Below are 14023 nucleotides of genomic sequence, written 5' to 3'. Positions count from 1 at the left end.
ATCTGTGATGGTTTGAAGGGTTTTACTGAATTCTTTGTGAATTCCTCTACTGCTTCTTTTCCTGTGTTAGATTTTGGCACAGAAGGCATAACTGCCTTCATGGTGGTCTGCTGGTTATGTTCATCTTGAGCACTGTGAGTCTAAATGACCGAGTGTCTAATGAAATTATGTTCTGTGCTGCGTTTAGGTACAAAACAAAAGCAATTCTTTCAAATATTTTATTTGTCTCTCTAAGGAGACCTCCTTTTATCTTCTGTTTCATTTATAATGAGAATGACAACATTGATGATTCAGTTCTCTATGTAATATGTCAACAAACTGGTCCTTAGACAAGTATCACACAACTTGACTATTAGTAATTAAGTTAATGTTTAAAGACAGTCTAAAAACTGTATTTCTAAGAACCCTCTGCCCCCTGCTGCTATTGTTATTGTAGAAATGGAAGGATGCTCCATAGGACTGAGGACTATTTTATTTTTTTCTTTGTTTCAAGGGTGTCATGGCCAAAGAATTCATCACCTAGTGGCTAGTCTATTGGAGATGAACCTCTCTGTACACAGATAAGCTGGTCCTCATGCAGCAGACACAGTCTGTTACTAGGACCATGCCCACAGCCTTTCTAGCTTGGCAGATTATGTAATAGCTTGTACTCCATAGGCATAGATCTTGAAGATCTCAGGGTCACCTCTCCTCCACACTAAGATGTTGGAGTAGAACTTTTCTACTATCAATTAATAAATATTTATGAAATGCTACTAATTGCCAGGCACCATATGCTACATTCATGGGAATTTTTTCTGCAGGTATTACATGAGTGAAATGTAATACAGCAAAGCTGTGCTATCCTTAGAGATATTTTCCTCTACAAACAAGAGTATATTGGGTATCTGCCTCAGATAGATAGCAAGACAGATCCATACAAATATCTTGTTTCAGAGAGCAGAAACAAGTATCTTAAAGTTGAAGTTTAATGAAATAAGTAAAATGCACAGAGAAAATCCAAGAAATTAGTATTATCTATTCAATGCTTACCAACATGGCTATCACAGTGCAAATGAGGGTTGCTAATGGAGTCACAGAGGGCAGGACTACGTGTTGGAATTGTTGAACCAAACCACTTGTCATTGAAGCCTTGGCAATCTTCTTGGGATCAAGAAGATTATATTTCAAGCCTACGAAGGATATAAAGCATTTCTCTGAAAACAGGCATCACAGCATCTAAGAAAACAATCCATTTCCTGAAGAAACAATTTTGTTTCTTAATGATGTTCTACAGCCAAAATTTCATAGATAACTGAATTTGAAGCTATATTGCCTAGTTAATTGCATCATCACTGCGTTGAATACATGTGGAATAGAGCAATGGAAAGCCCTCGCTGCCTGGGTATCCATGGTAGACTCCAGGGAGCTGGCTGAATGAATGGCAATCTACCTTAGCCACTACTTGCCCAATCCTTCTCCAACACCCACCATCTAAAACCAAAGCCCACGATAATTCAGAACTTCTTTCTGCCTCATTCCAGACAAACTAACAACATAAGGGGAAAGGCAGGAGAATCTGGGAGAGTTTGTAGAACTGTTCTGCTCCCCTGCCTGTGGAACTGAAAATCAATAATGAATCAGAAGCTAGACAAGTAATCAAAGAAGAATAGTAGCATGATTTCCATAGTACTTGACATTTTATACAGTGCCACAGCTCTGTGAAGTACATAGCACAGTATCTATGTTTTATAAATGAGGAAACTAAAGTCCAGAGAGATGAATGACTTGCCCCAGGATCACAAAGCTAGGACTTGAACTTGCCTCTAATTTTAGTGCTCTTTCCCCTGGCCTCAGTCTCCTCAACACTGTGTTCTTTCCCTGAACTGTCACATGAATACTCTGGGGCTCTCTGACCTCCTTTACAGCAACATCTCACTAAGTTCTTGAAGATGCAGTATACAATAGGTCTGAAAAACTAGGATCCCCTACAAGTGTAGGGGTCATAACAGTAATCATGAATAAATCTCCTAACATTTAAGATCATCACTGCAGAATTTTAATGTATGAAACCTAGAATCCTGAGTATAAATTCACTGCATCACAACAGACCAATCTAAACTACAGGGGAGTGTGGGAGTTGGCACAGATGCATGATTAAATACATGAGGGGGAGCATTTTAATGTGTAGCTGTGCAGGAGTTACTGAATTTGGCAGAAGACAGTGTTATCCAAAATCATGCTTGACTGAATAATAATAAGAACATATATCAAAGCTCAGGATCTAGGGTAAAACCCAGGACTTGCTTTGATCACTGGGGTTGGTAAGCCAGCCAACAATGATCAGGTCATGCCAGACTAACCTCATTTCCTTTTTTGACTAGGTAACTAGACTCAGAAAAGGGGAATGTTATATACATAGTACACCTAGTGTACAGTAAAGCATCTGATAAAATCTCTCATGTTCTCTTCCTGGACAAGGGAGACTGCTATGGGGTAACTAATAGTACAGTTAAGTGTACTAGACTCTTGTTGAATGACTAGATTCAAATGTAATTATCAACAGGCCAATGTCAACTCAGAAGGAAGCATCAGGTAGAAAGTTGCAAAGATTTCCAAGAAGTAGCAATGTCAATGGCTCAACATCAGAAATGGATATGGCTTTATCAGTAGAAATAACATTAAAGATGCATTATCATCTGCTTTACCAATGCACTGCAAGGACCATGGGATCTTTCCTTCTGACTCCTATATGTGCTGTTTCACCACTAGAATGTGAGCTCCTCAAGAGCAGGAACTGTCTATTTGTTCCCTCAATGCTTAACACAGTGCTTTGAATACAGTAAGGACTTAATAAATGCTTCCTTCTTTTCTTTGTTTCCTTTCTCTTTCCCTTCCTTCCCTCCCCCCTTCTTCCATTTCTTGCTTCCCTCCTTCTTCCTCCCTCCCTCTTTCCCCACCTTCCTCTTCTCTCCCCTCCTTCCCTCTCTCCCTTCCTCCTTCTTTCCCTTCCAACAGAACTATCCAAAAGTGTAACCAGCTGCCTTTGGAGGTAGTAGGCTCCTTCCTCACAGGAGGTCTATATGCAAAAGCTGTAGGATTGCTTGTTGGGTGTGGCACGTTGGAGAGGGGATTCTTGTTCTGGCGTGAGTTGAACTAGATGACCTCTTGGGTCCCTTCCAACTTAGATTTCGTAATATTAGCAACTGTCACTATGGAGATGTTCTGAGGTATTCCATTGAAATTAACCGAAGACAGGGCTGCCTTTCCTTCATCACAAGCAGGGGGGCAGCCCCATCAATGAGTACACACTGTGAGTGAAGGAAAGAAGGAAACAAGAATTTATTAAGTACCTCCTACTAGCCACACACTTCTCAAATATGCTTCTCAAATATTATCTCATTTAACACTCACAACAATCCTGGGAGGTAGGTGCTATTATTATCCCCAATTTACAGTTGAGGAAACTGAGGCAGACAGGTCAAGTGTCTATAGCAGCAAGTGTCTGAGGCTGGATTTGAACTCAAGTCTTCTTGACTCCAGGCCCAGTACTCTACGCAATACACAATCTAGCTTCCTGAATCAAGGTAGATCATTTTGAAAAGTCGGTATTATCTTACCTCTCTCGTCTCTCAGTTTTTTTTTAGGATCAATACTTCTTGACCCAAGCAAGCAGTCCCTATTCACTATGTTGGCTGGTGGTAGTAAATTTAGAGAACTTATTTAGAAATAGTTATATAAAGACTGAGTACACAGGTACACAGCTACTAGAAGATATCTAGTCAATGACATCCCTATCAAGTATAAATTACCTTTACCTCACAAATTCAAATTTAAACACATCATTCAACTTTCCCATTTCTTCTCGTCTCATGCTTTAGGACAGCTTAAATACTCTACATGTTTAGGAAAATTACATAGAACCACAACTTAAATTATTTGAATTCCATTCATTCTCTCTTTTGATTCTTCATTTATTAAGGCTTCGAAGCAGAGTTCACTGAGTCTGAATATTTGTTTCTTCAACCAAAAACTGGCTTTTCAAAGAACCTTACAAATTGCATTATCCCCCAAGGAGATCAATAACATCATTTCTACGAAGAACTAGAGCAGGGATTTTTCTCAGTGTGTTGCTTACTGCACCCCCTTCTCAGTTCTAGGAGCCATTTCCCCCGATAATCCTCTTGCTTTGTCTGGACGCTTGTAATTCGGTTCATGCTCCTACACTGTGCCAGGAAACAAATGCTTGGCACCCTCCCCCAGACCACAACATTCCTCCCATAGGACAGGCATGAGTGCTAAGCAGCAAGACTTTTAAGTGAACTATACCGATAATGCAGAGCATCTTGTCCAAAGCATTATACAAAGCCCAGAAGTTTGGAGCCCAGTAGGCATGGCAGAGGCCCCTCTTGAAAGGGAAAAGCCTTGAAATTACTTGAGGCAGTTGGTTCTATGAAAAGGAATAAGAAATTGATTAAAAATAGAGGAAAAAATGTAGGGACTGCTGACAGACTGATGAAGTGAAAAGACATGAAGTTGGGAAATCTGGTTTCTAGTCTTGGCTTTACTTTGGGCATATCCAAACTCTTTTTGCCTCAGTTTCCTCTTTGAATGGTGACAACAGTACTTGCCTTGCCTATTCCTTGGGTTGAACAGAAGCAGGATGTATAGGGAAGAGAGCTGGACATGGGGTTAGGAGACCCAGGCTCACGTCATGACTTCTGCACCATGTGACTATGGGAGCTGCTGCTTTAGTCTCCTCTGTATACCAGGAATGACATTCACTGGGCCACTGAGAGGGAGTTCTTTCTAGTGCTACAGAGATGGAGTCAGATGGACACTTCAATGAGTTAACACATGGAACTCTCTAAGGAGGAGTGCTATGAAAAGGTAAAGGCTCATTTCTCTCCCCTGGACTTCAGGGTCGTCAAGATGAGAAAGACTCAATGTCTACCGTCTCTCAAGGGAGGGGACCACAAGGGCAAAAGAGGCTAGATGCCATCACCATCGGTGCTCCCAAGATGCTTGGCCTCTCAGCGGAGGAATAGTCAGTGAGCAATGTGCACAATGTTGCAGTCTACCAGGATGGAATGAGCACACAAAAGCTCAAGTTATGAATAACGACAACAAAGGCTACCATCAAGGATAATGCCTGGTTGGACGGTCCCCCAGCCATCCTCAAGGCTGGAATCCTTAGCACAGCCTGCCTGCCAGGTGGTCTTCCCGGCTCTGCTCGAGGCCCTGTGAGGAAGGGAAGCTTCAATGCTTTTCAGGTATCTGGTCCCCTATGAGGTGGCTCTCTCTGTTAGGAACATGTTCTCGTCATGAAGTCTGAATGTGCCTCTTTGCAACTTCTACCCACGGCTCCTAGTCTGCCCTTTGGAGACAAATCTAACCCCTCTTCCATGCAACAGCCCTTCTATGAGTTCTTGTATCCATTACTGCACTGGACCCACATATACTGGAATAAGTGAAGAAACATGGACATTTCATTGGTGTGGTACTTCCTCCATGAATGCAGATCAAAGCCCCTCTTTGGTCTCATTGCTGTCTTCATAAGATGCTTTGGTCAAAAAACCTTCAACCCTGGTGGTGAGCCTCTCTGCCCTTTTGAGTGACTGGCCCTCAGAGGACACACACAAGCCTGTTCCCGGCTTAGTCCTCAAAGCCTTTTCCAGATTGGTAGGACCTTTCCTAAATGGCACAGTGGTTAGGGCACTGGACTTAGGAAGATCTGAGTTCAAATCCTTACTCAGACGTTCATAGCTGTGTGGCCCTGGGTAAGTCACCTTATCTCTCTGTGCTTCAGTTTCCACATCTTTAAAATGAAGGGGTTAGACTCAATGGCCTGTAAGATCTCTTCCAGCTCTAAATCTATGATCCTGTGATCAATGCCACAATGAGGCATCAGAGACTTTCAGGATAACTTGTAACAATCTCAGGGGAACACATCTCTATTTGATGAGGTAAGAGACACTGAGAGGTTAAATAATGTACCATGGTTATAAAACTATTGTCAGAGCCAGGACTAGATCCCAGACGTCCTAAATAGTAGTTCAGTGCTTTTTCTGCTAAACCCATCTCTATAGGAAGGCTTCCTGGAGGCAGGTTTTGAGTCAGTTTTTGAAGGCAAATGGAGTATGGTAATTGAAATTCCTCCCTTGTTCTTCCCTATTATTGTTAAAGATCATTTATTTTGTGTCATCTATCTACCACAGCGTAAAGCATACCCCAAAATTTTCCCAAATAGAAAATGGACAACACAACATTAACATCAAGAAGGTTCTCTAGAATACCTGAACAAACGATGACTACCAAATTAATACTGGGAACAAGCCATGGCTTTTCACATGTTTGTGGGTGGTAAAAGAGAGGGGAACTACTAGATAGGTTAAGCATGATCAAGGGTCATTCACTTCCTCTCTGCCTCAGGAATTACTCAGAAAAAGTCTGATATAGATCACTATACTGGAAACAGAAGGTTCCGTGTTCTAGCTCCAGAAGCAAAACCTTTTAATGGTCAACTACCTACCAACACATTGCAAGAGTTATTAAAAAAAAAATCACATCTTTTGACACAGACCTCCACATTATTTGGAATATAGCCATGATTTAGAAGAGCCAGCCTCATGAAGTAAAAAGAATCCTGGTCCAGGAGTCAGAACAACCAGCTTCAAGGCCTGGCTTCCTCATTTACTAGTTGTGTGACTTTATGTAAGTCAACTATCACTCTGGGGCTCTGTTTTCTGAACTCTAAAACATGAATAACAAGATTTCAACTCCCAACCTCATAGGGTTGTTGGGAAGAAAAACAAGAAATCCTAAAGAAATGCGAGCATTGTTCACTCCTCCTAACAATACTATCCAACTTAGGAGCAATGGTGTATTAGAGGGCAGACATGCAGACTCACAAATGATGTTAGGAAAGCAGAAGCTCAAGATTAACAGAAACATGAATTGCACCTATAAAACAGAACAACACAGGTACAAATTTGGGGAGAAATGGGCAAAGACAAGGAAAGTTGACACAGAAGGGAATAAGTGATAGCTTATAGAAATCTGTATAAGGAAGGTCTTTTAAAAAAAAGTTAAATTAGTTGTATTTATTTCACTACTGAACTATAAATTTATATTAAATTTTTATTATTTTTAAAATTATGTATACATATAATATATAATTATGAAAGTGACCAACCCAAAGATCTATTTTCAACATGTTGCTACAGAAGGAATGAACATGAACTCAAGAGTTAGGAGACCAGGTTCAAAATTTTAGTTCTGGCAAGTTACTGCACCTCTATAGCTTCCGTTTTCCTTGTTTATAAAATAGGAATCAAAATATTTCCTTGCACTCGCCCAGTGTGGTTGTAAGGAAAATGTGAGGCATTACTGTCACTATCGCAATGGGCAGAAATGGCATCAACTCTGGATCCTCGCCATCAAGTTTGAGAGTTGAGAGGTCAGAGCAGGAGCCCCATTTGAGTCTGTTTTTGGACATACGCCGATGTTCTGTCAGATCAATGGATTCGGAGTCAGAGAGTTAGGTTTTAATTCTAGTTCTGCTACCTCCCCTGTGGGCCCTTGATTTCTCTGAGCCTGAGACTCCTCATCTATACAATTAAGAGACTGGATTAGGTCAGTGGTGTCAAATTCAAATGGAAACAGGGTCACATAGTGAGAACCATAGTTAGAAAACCACAAATTAGCACTATCTAGGATGCATTGCATTTTTATGTAATTTGTTTAATACTTCCCAATGTAATAAGCATTTATATAATGCCTACCACATGCCAGGTACTCTGCTAAGTGCTTTATAAATATTGTCTCATTTGATCCTCACAATAACCCTGAAAGGTAGGTGCTGTTAGGATCCTCATTTTACTTTTGAGGAAACTAAGGCAAACAAAGGGAAGCAACTTACTCAGGGCCACACAACTATGATGTGTCAAAGGTCAAATTTAAACTCAGGTCTTCCTGACGCCAGGTCCAGCACTCTATGCACTGAGTCACATAGCTGATCTCTAAGCTATCTATGCTAGGATCCTAAGTAAACAAGTTTCACAGAATGATGTATTTTGGCAGACTTTACCCTAATATATGTAATATACAAATCTTTATTTATAGCTTTATATGTATATAGGTATAGTTTAAAAACAAGATAAGGAAGATACTTACCATGGCTATAAAAGGACCCAAAGAAAGGGCAGAAACAAAGCAAACGATGAAACCAAGGGCAATTAGTCGGAGAAAGCTGAAACTGCTCCATGTGACAGATCCATCTACAAAAAGGAACATTATCATTAACAAAGAGGAAGAGATGTCATATCACAGCATATACTAAAATGCTGAAACTTGTATTAAAATTATCTGTGTGCTCATCTCATTTGCCCTACTAGCCTAGAAGCTTCTTGCAGGTGAGGGCCATGTCTTATTCATGTTTGTCATATCAAACACTTAATAAACATCTTCATGAAGCTTTTCATGATATCTCATTTGGGTAATGATGTTTCTTAGTCAGTTAGTAAGCACTTAAGTACCTACTAGTGTGGAGAATACAAAGGAAGGCAAAAATAGTCCCTGCCCTCAAAAGTTGACAGTTTAATGGGGGAGACAACACGCAAACAACTATGAACAAACAAATATATACAGGATAAACTGGAGATCATCAAGGCCAACCTGTGTGGGGCTTTAAATGCTAAATAGAGGATTTTATATTTGAGCCTGAAGACTTTAGGGAGCCACTGGAGTTTATTTAATAGAAGGGTGCCGCAGTCAGACATGAGCTTTTGGAAAATCCATTTGACAGCTGAAAGGAGGGCAGACTGGAGTAGGGAGAGACTCGAGGCAAAACCAAAAGACCAACCAAAGTCTATTGTGGTAATACAGCTGTGAGGTAATGAGGGCCCACACCAGGGTGGTTGGCAGTGGTGGAGGACAGAAGTGGGCAGCTACACGAGATGTTCTAAAGCTGGAATTGACAGGGCTTGGCAACAAAATGGATAGGTAGGTGTGAGAGATAGTGAAGAGTCAAGGATGACAACTGAGTTTTGAGCTTATGTGACTGGGAGGATGGTGCTGCCCTTGAGAGTAATCGGGAAGTTTGGAAGAGGGAAAGTTTGGGGGAAAAGTAAAGAGTTCTGTTTTGCACATTTGAAATTTAAGAAGCCTATGACATTCAGTTTGAAATTTATTAAGTGCTCGCTACCTGCTAGGCACTGTTCTAAGCTCTGGGGATGTGCAAGTACAGTATTGTTCTCTCCATTTTACAGATGAAGAAACTGAGACTCAGGGGTCTGATATGCCTACTTACAGTAACAGTTCAAGCTCAAGACTTATGAATCCTACAGAACAATTACCATTCATGTGAACCTAGGCAAATCACTTCCATCTCCTAGGACCTTAGTTTCCTCATCTATAGGATCAGGGAGATGGGCTAGATCATCTCTAATATGCCATCTGGTTCCAAAATTCCATTTTTCTCCCCTATAACTGCATTCCAGCTCCCATGATGTGGAGGCAACAGAAGGAAGAAAAAGTGCATGAAAAGGGCAGAGTCCTGCCTGCAGGTAGAGTCTAATTCCTAGGCCAGAAGAAGTCAGTAAAAACCAAAAAAACAAAAAACCCCACAAAAAAACAATGCTGATGGCTCGGAAACTTGCCTGGTTTATCTGCAGTGAAACAGTAAGATCTCAGCAAATAGATGCCATAAGCTGGGGCCACATAAAGGTAGATGTGCTTAAAATGCAGGAGAATGGCAAAGAGAAATGCTCCTTCCAAATGCCTTTTCTGGGAGATTTAAAAGAGAGAAGTCACCTGAAAGTGTGCAGTAGAGGTTGGTGCAGTGTGATTTTAGCTAGCGTTGTACACTGAATTTAGTGGGTGCAGATTATGATTAATACCCTCCCAGTAACTCAGAGAATCCAATCCTTGTCACTCCCTTTCCATGTTTGTAAAATGCATAGTAGAGCTTACTCTGTACTGCATATCATTGTGGTATCAAGTCTGGGGGACATGAGAGAAGTGAGACCATCCTGATGGCTGGGGGTATACAAATGGCCTGGCCCACAGAGGAGGTCTCAGCTGCAAGGAGAGTGGAGAGGCCCATGGTGAGGTCACACACAACATGGTATTATTAAGGACCCATTACATTCTATCTTTTCATCCTTCTTATTCTAGATATCGCCTGGTTGGGACCTGACACCAGACACTAGCTCTGCCCCTCCATGCTCATGCTTGCCAACCCTGCCCTCTGCTGTGAGTGCTCCTGAATGGATTTTCCATTCTCTTCCTCCTTCAGAAATGCCCTGTCCTCTATGAAATCTTTCCAGATTTCCTCAGACAGAAATCACCTTTCCTCATTCCTCCCACAGCACTCTGTACCCTGCTCATGCCCTTCCCAGGCTGTGTTTCTATTACAGCTGGGTAGGGGTCACATCTCCTCTCTGAGGACACATCTCCTCTCTGAATTCTTTCAGGGCAAAGATGACACTTGATGTTTGTCTGGCACAGGCCACTGATTCAGAGGCAGAGAACATTACTAGACAATCTCCATAACCATCTGAAGCCCAAGGACTAGACTGGTACCTCACTATGTTGGGAGTGAACTGAAGGTACTCTTTTTTTCCATTCTTTTTAACAAAGCTGATGGTTTCTAAAAGAGAGGAAGTTAATAGTCTTGGAACTCAACAGAATTGTAACATGTGACAATGAGACTTCTCATTTATTCTCACTCTCCTGTCAATCTGACCAAAATAAGATGGAGAAGTACAATAGAGAAGAAACTGGGAAGTTTCCAATTGTCTCTTCACTAATTTTATGATTTAGACTTATAACCGAGTTTTAGAGCCAAACCGTCATATTTATTTAAAATAACTTTAAAAAAGACAGCTTATAAGAATACTTTGTAGGGGACTGGGATAGCAAACCACCAGGGTCTTGGTTTCTTCCATTGTTCAACATCCCCTGAAGATGTCGAATGCAAAAGCAGCACAGGATCCTAAATCTGAATACTACAGTATCAACGCTCAGGACCTGCCCTGGCATGAAAACCCTTTGTAGTTCAAGTCCCTCTTCGCAAAAATGAGGAGTTGGTGCCGATCTGAACACTGGGAAGGATAGCCATTAAGAGCTTTGCAAGTTTTCTTGAATCCACTGACTAAATTTATTGAGCTTCCTCCTCACTGGAACCTCTAAGAGTTAAAAAAGACTTAGCTGTATTTGAAAAAGAAAAGAAAAATACATTTCCATATCCATTTTATAGTTACCTGAAATAATCGGGCAACTGAAAGCAGCATTAATCCAAATAAGAAACCATTGTACTGAAAGTGAATATCTGGATTTTGGATTAAGGAAAGAGTATGAGAGATCCTGAATTCAAAATGAACTGTGCCATAATGCCCAAAATAATGGAGAGGAATATGAACAGCAATAACATAGGCTTTTAAAGATCATCTTAAACACAAAACTATTACTTAGTATTGGACTAAGGCCAAGAACACCTGACTTGAAGTCCTGGATGACTAGTTTGTATCTTATGACAGGGATGGCAGAGAAAAAGTACTGGATTTGGACCAAAGTTCAGAAAACTCCCCAAAACAGTGAGACCTTGGGAAGGTCACAGCCTAGACTAGACGATGATTTCTAAGGTCCTCACATCTCTAATTCCTATGATCTCTCTGAACCCCACTTCCTTTTTTTTTTTAACATGAGGATAATAAATAACCTATATCACAGATTTGTAATAAGGATGATGCTCTGTCAACTGTAAATACTATATAAATGTGAGTAAAGATTAACTCCACTTTCTGAATTTCCTTGCAAAATATTTTGAATTCTGGTCAATTATCTGATAAATTCCTTAGATTTCAGTTCAGAGAAGAAAAAACAAAGAGTCTCAATTCTGACTTTCTTAAATTCAGCATCAATAGATTTTGACTTGTCAAAATCAAAAAGTGTTTTTTGATTAATAATAAACCTTTAATATACAAGTTTGGGCACAGTCTCATTTTGACTCTTTATATATGGCCTCTTTAGATACATAATTTAATAAATTTATATCATCATCTCTATTTAATAAATTTATATCATCATCTCTGCCTCCCCTACTGTCCTCAAACTTACTGTTTCCTTCTACCTTCCATATTTTGACTGATTTGATTTGAATAATCATTCTACTTCATTCAGTTTTGAGATCACAGGCTGGTCCACCATCAAAGCCTTACAGTGTAGTGGAAGAACTGGACTTGAAGTGGGAAGACGTGAGTTTAAGATACCCTCTGCCCCAGGTAATACAGCTGGTAAATGGCAATTAACCTTTTCTTAGACCGATCACTCCCTAGGGTAAATCACTTAGCTCTTCCGTTTCATCTGGGCTGATCTAATAATGATAATGCATGGGGACCAGGAAGTCAAAGCAATTGCTCTCCTGGGAAATACACAGGAGTCACAAGGGACACACTGAACAAAATTTCCCACTTTCTGCCAATGGTATTAACAATTATGCCTCCATTAAGTCCTCCTCCAATGAATGATCATGGTGTGGAAGTTGCCCCGGAAGGCTAAGCCAAGTAGAGCACAAGCTCTAGCAGGTCCTCCTCAGTGTGGAAAACCTTGAAAATGGAACCAGCAACAGAATGGCTTTAATCTGGTGTCTGAGGAGTAATCTATGTAAACACGGATAAGCTCCTAACCAAAGAAGGGTTAGTCACAGCAATTTATGAAGACCCTCTTCTGCTAAGGAAGGGCCCAGTCGTTTTTCTGCAGTGTCTGACTCTTTGTGATCCCGTTTGGGTTTTCTTGGCAAAGATACTACAGTGGTTTTGCCATTTTCTTCTCCAGTTCATTTTATAGATGAGGAAACAGAGGCAAATAGGGTGAAGTGATTTGCCCAGGGTCATACAGCTAGTTAGTGTTTGAGGTCAGATTTCAACTTAGGAAGATGAATCTTTCTGACTTCATGCCCAACACTCTATCCACTATGCCACCTAGCTGCCCACTGCTAAGGAGTGGAGAGAATGGCAAACTGCATTAATGGAAGGAAAGCTCAAAACTGATTAAATCAGGGAACCTTTAAGTACTAAACTGTGACATAAGAGAAACATATAGACTGATTCTGCCAACACAAAGAGTAAGCAAGATTCAGAGCAAAATGACTGCCTTCACAGGAAGGCTAAAATGCCACTGACACTAACAAACCCTATGGTGTTGTAGAAAGAGAGCTGGATGTAGAGACAGAAGAGACATGGTTTGAATCCTGCCTCTAACACTTAATAGCTGTGTAACTGTGGGTAAGTCACTTAATCCATCTGTGCCTCAATTTCCTCAGCTGCTGAACGAGAATAATAATACTTAAACTATCTACCTCACAGGGTTGTTGCCAACTTGAAGAGTGCTACAGAAATGCTGTCTATTATTAACAGTACGGCACAGTGGAAATACCCAGGATTTGGAATCAGAGGGCTGGCATTCTCTCTCTCGAGGCTGCTAGTCAAACTGTAGGCACACAACTGCACGGACCTCCCTACGATGAATGGATCTCTCTAAGCCCTAATTCCCTTTCTGGTATAATGAGGGCTCTGGGTTCTATGATCTCTAAGCTCCCTTCCAGCTCTAGATCCATAACTCTATGGATCCTATTTCAAAGGTCAGACAAACTTAACAACTGATACTAATAACCAATGTAGAAAACACATTATTTTTAATCACAGTCAAATGCAGAAAAAATAGCTCCATTCATTGCAAAATTTTGGTCCACATGGGAAATCATACAGCAGGAGGTCTGCATTTAGATGCTGACATTTTACTTGCTATAGAATTAGACTCTGGCCTCACCACCCATTCTTTAGCTCACATTTCCACTTCACTTTAATGCTTACATTAATAGCTTTCTTCATAATTTAGGTAGAGAGCTCAGATATTATTGCCCCATTTTGGGCTGAGTTGCCAACGGCCAACTAGCCATTGAGTGTCACAGCTGGCCTTGGATCCCAGGCCTCCTCGCCTTAAACCTCACATAAGGAACCAGTGCAGCAGGGACACAGCACTC

General features: G+C 40.8%; 1 protein-coding gene across 2 annotated transcripts in view; it reads right to left on the bottom strand.

Moving 5' to 3' along the window:
• ALG8 (ALG8 alpha-1,3-glucosyltransferase) overlaps positions 1–14023 on the bottom strand; it is a 41873-nt gene that overhangs the window by 13546 nt on the left and 14304 nt on the right. Inside the window, exons 5-9 of one of the 2 annotated variants that reach the window (XM_027848251.1) lie at positions 11244–11311; positions 9639–9765; positions 8155–8258; positions 4309–4429; positions 1033–1172 (exon numbers count right to left, since the gene is read on the bottom strand). In XM_027848251.1, coding sequence (XP_027704052.1) covers positions 1033–1172; positions 4309–4429; positions 8155–8258; positions 9639–9765; positions 11244–11311 — 560 coding nt within the window. The remainder of the gene's footprint in view (positions 1–1032; positions 1173–4308; positions 4430–8154; positions 8259–9638; positions 9766–11243; positions 11312–14023) is intronic. The other variant, XM_027848252.1, reaches the window with a different exon arrangement.

The sequence above is a fragment of the Vombatus ursinus genome, unplaced genomic scaffold (assembly GCF_900497805.2).
Source record: "Vombatus ursinus unplaced genomic scaffold, bare-nosed wombat genome assembly UNPS02005659.1, whole genome shotgun sequence".
Classification (NCBI taxonomy): Eukaryota; Metazoa; Chordata; class Mammalia; order Diprotodontia; family Vombatidae; genus Vombatus; species Vombatus ursinus.
This window is presented reverse-complemented; position numbering and strand designations above follow the sequence as displayed.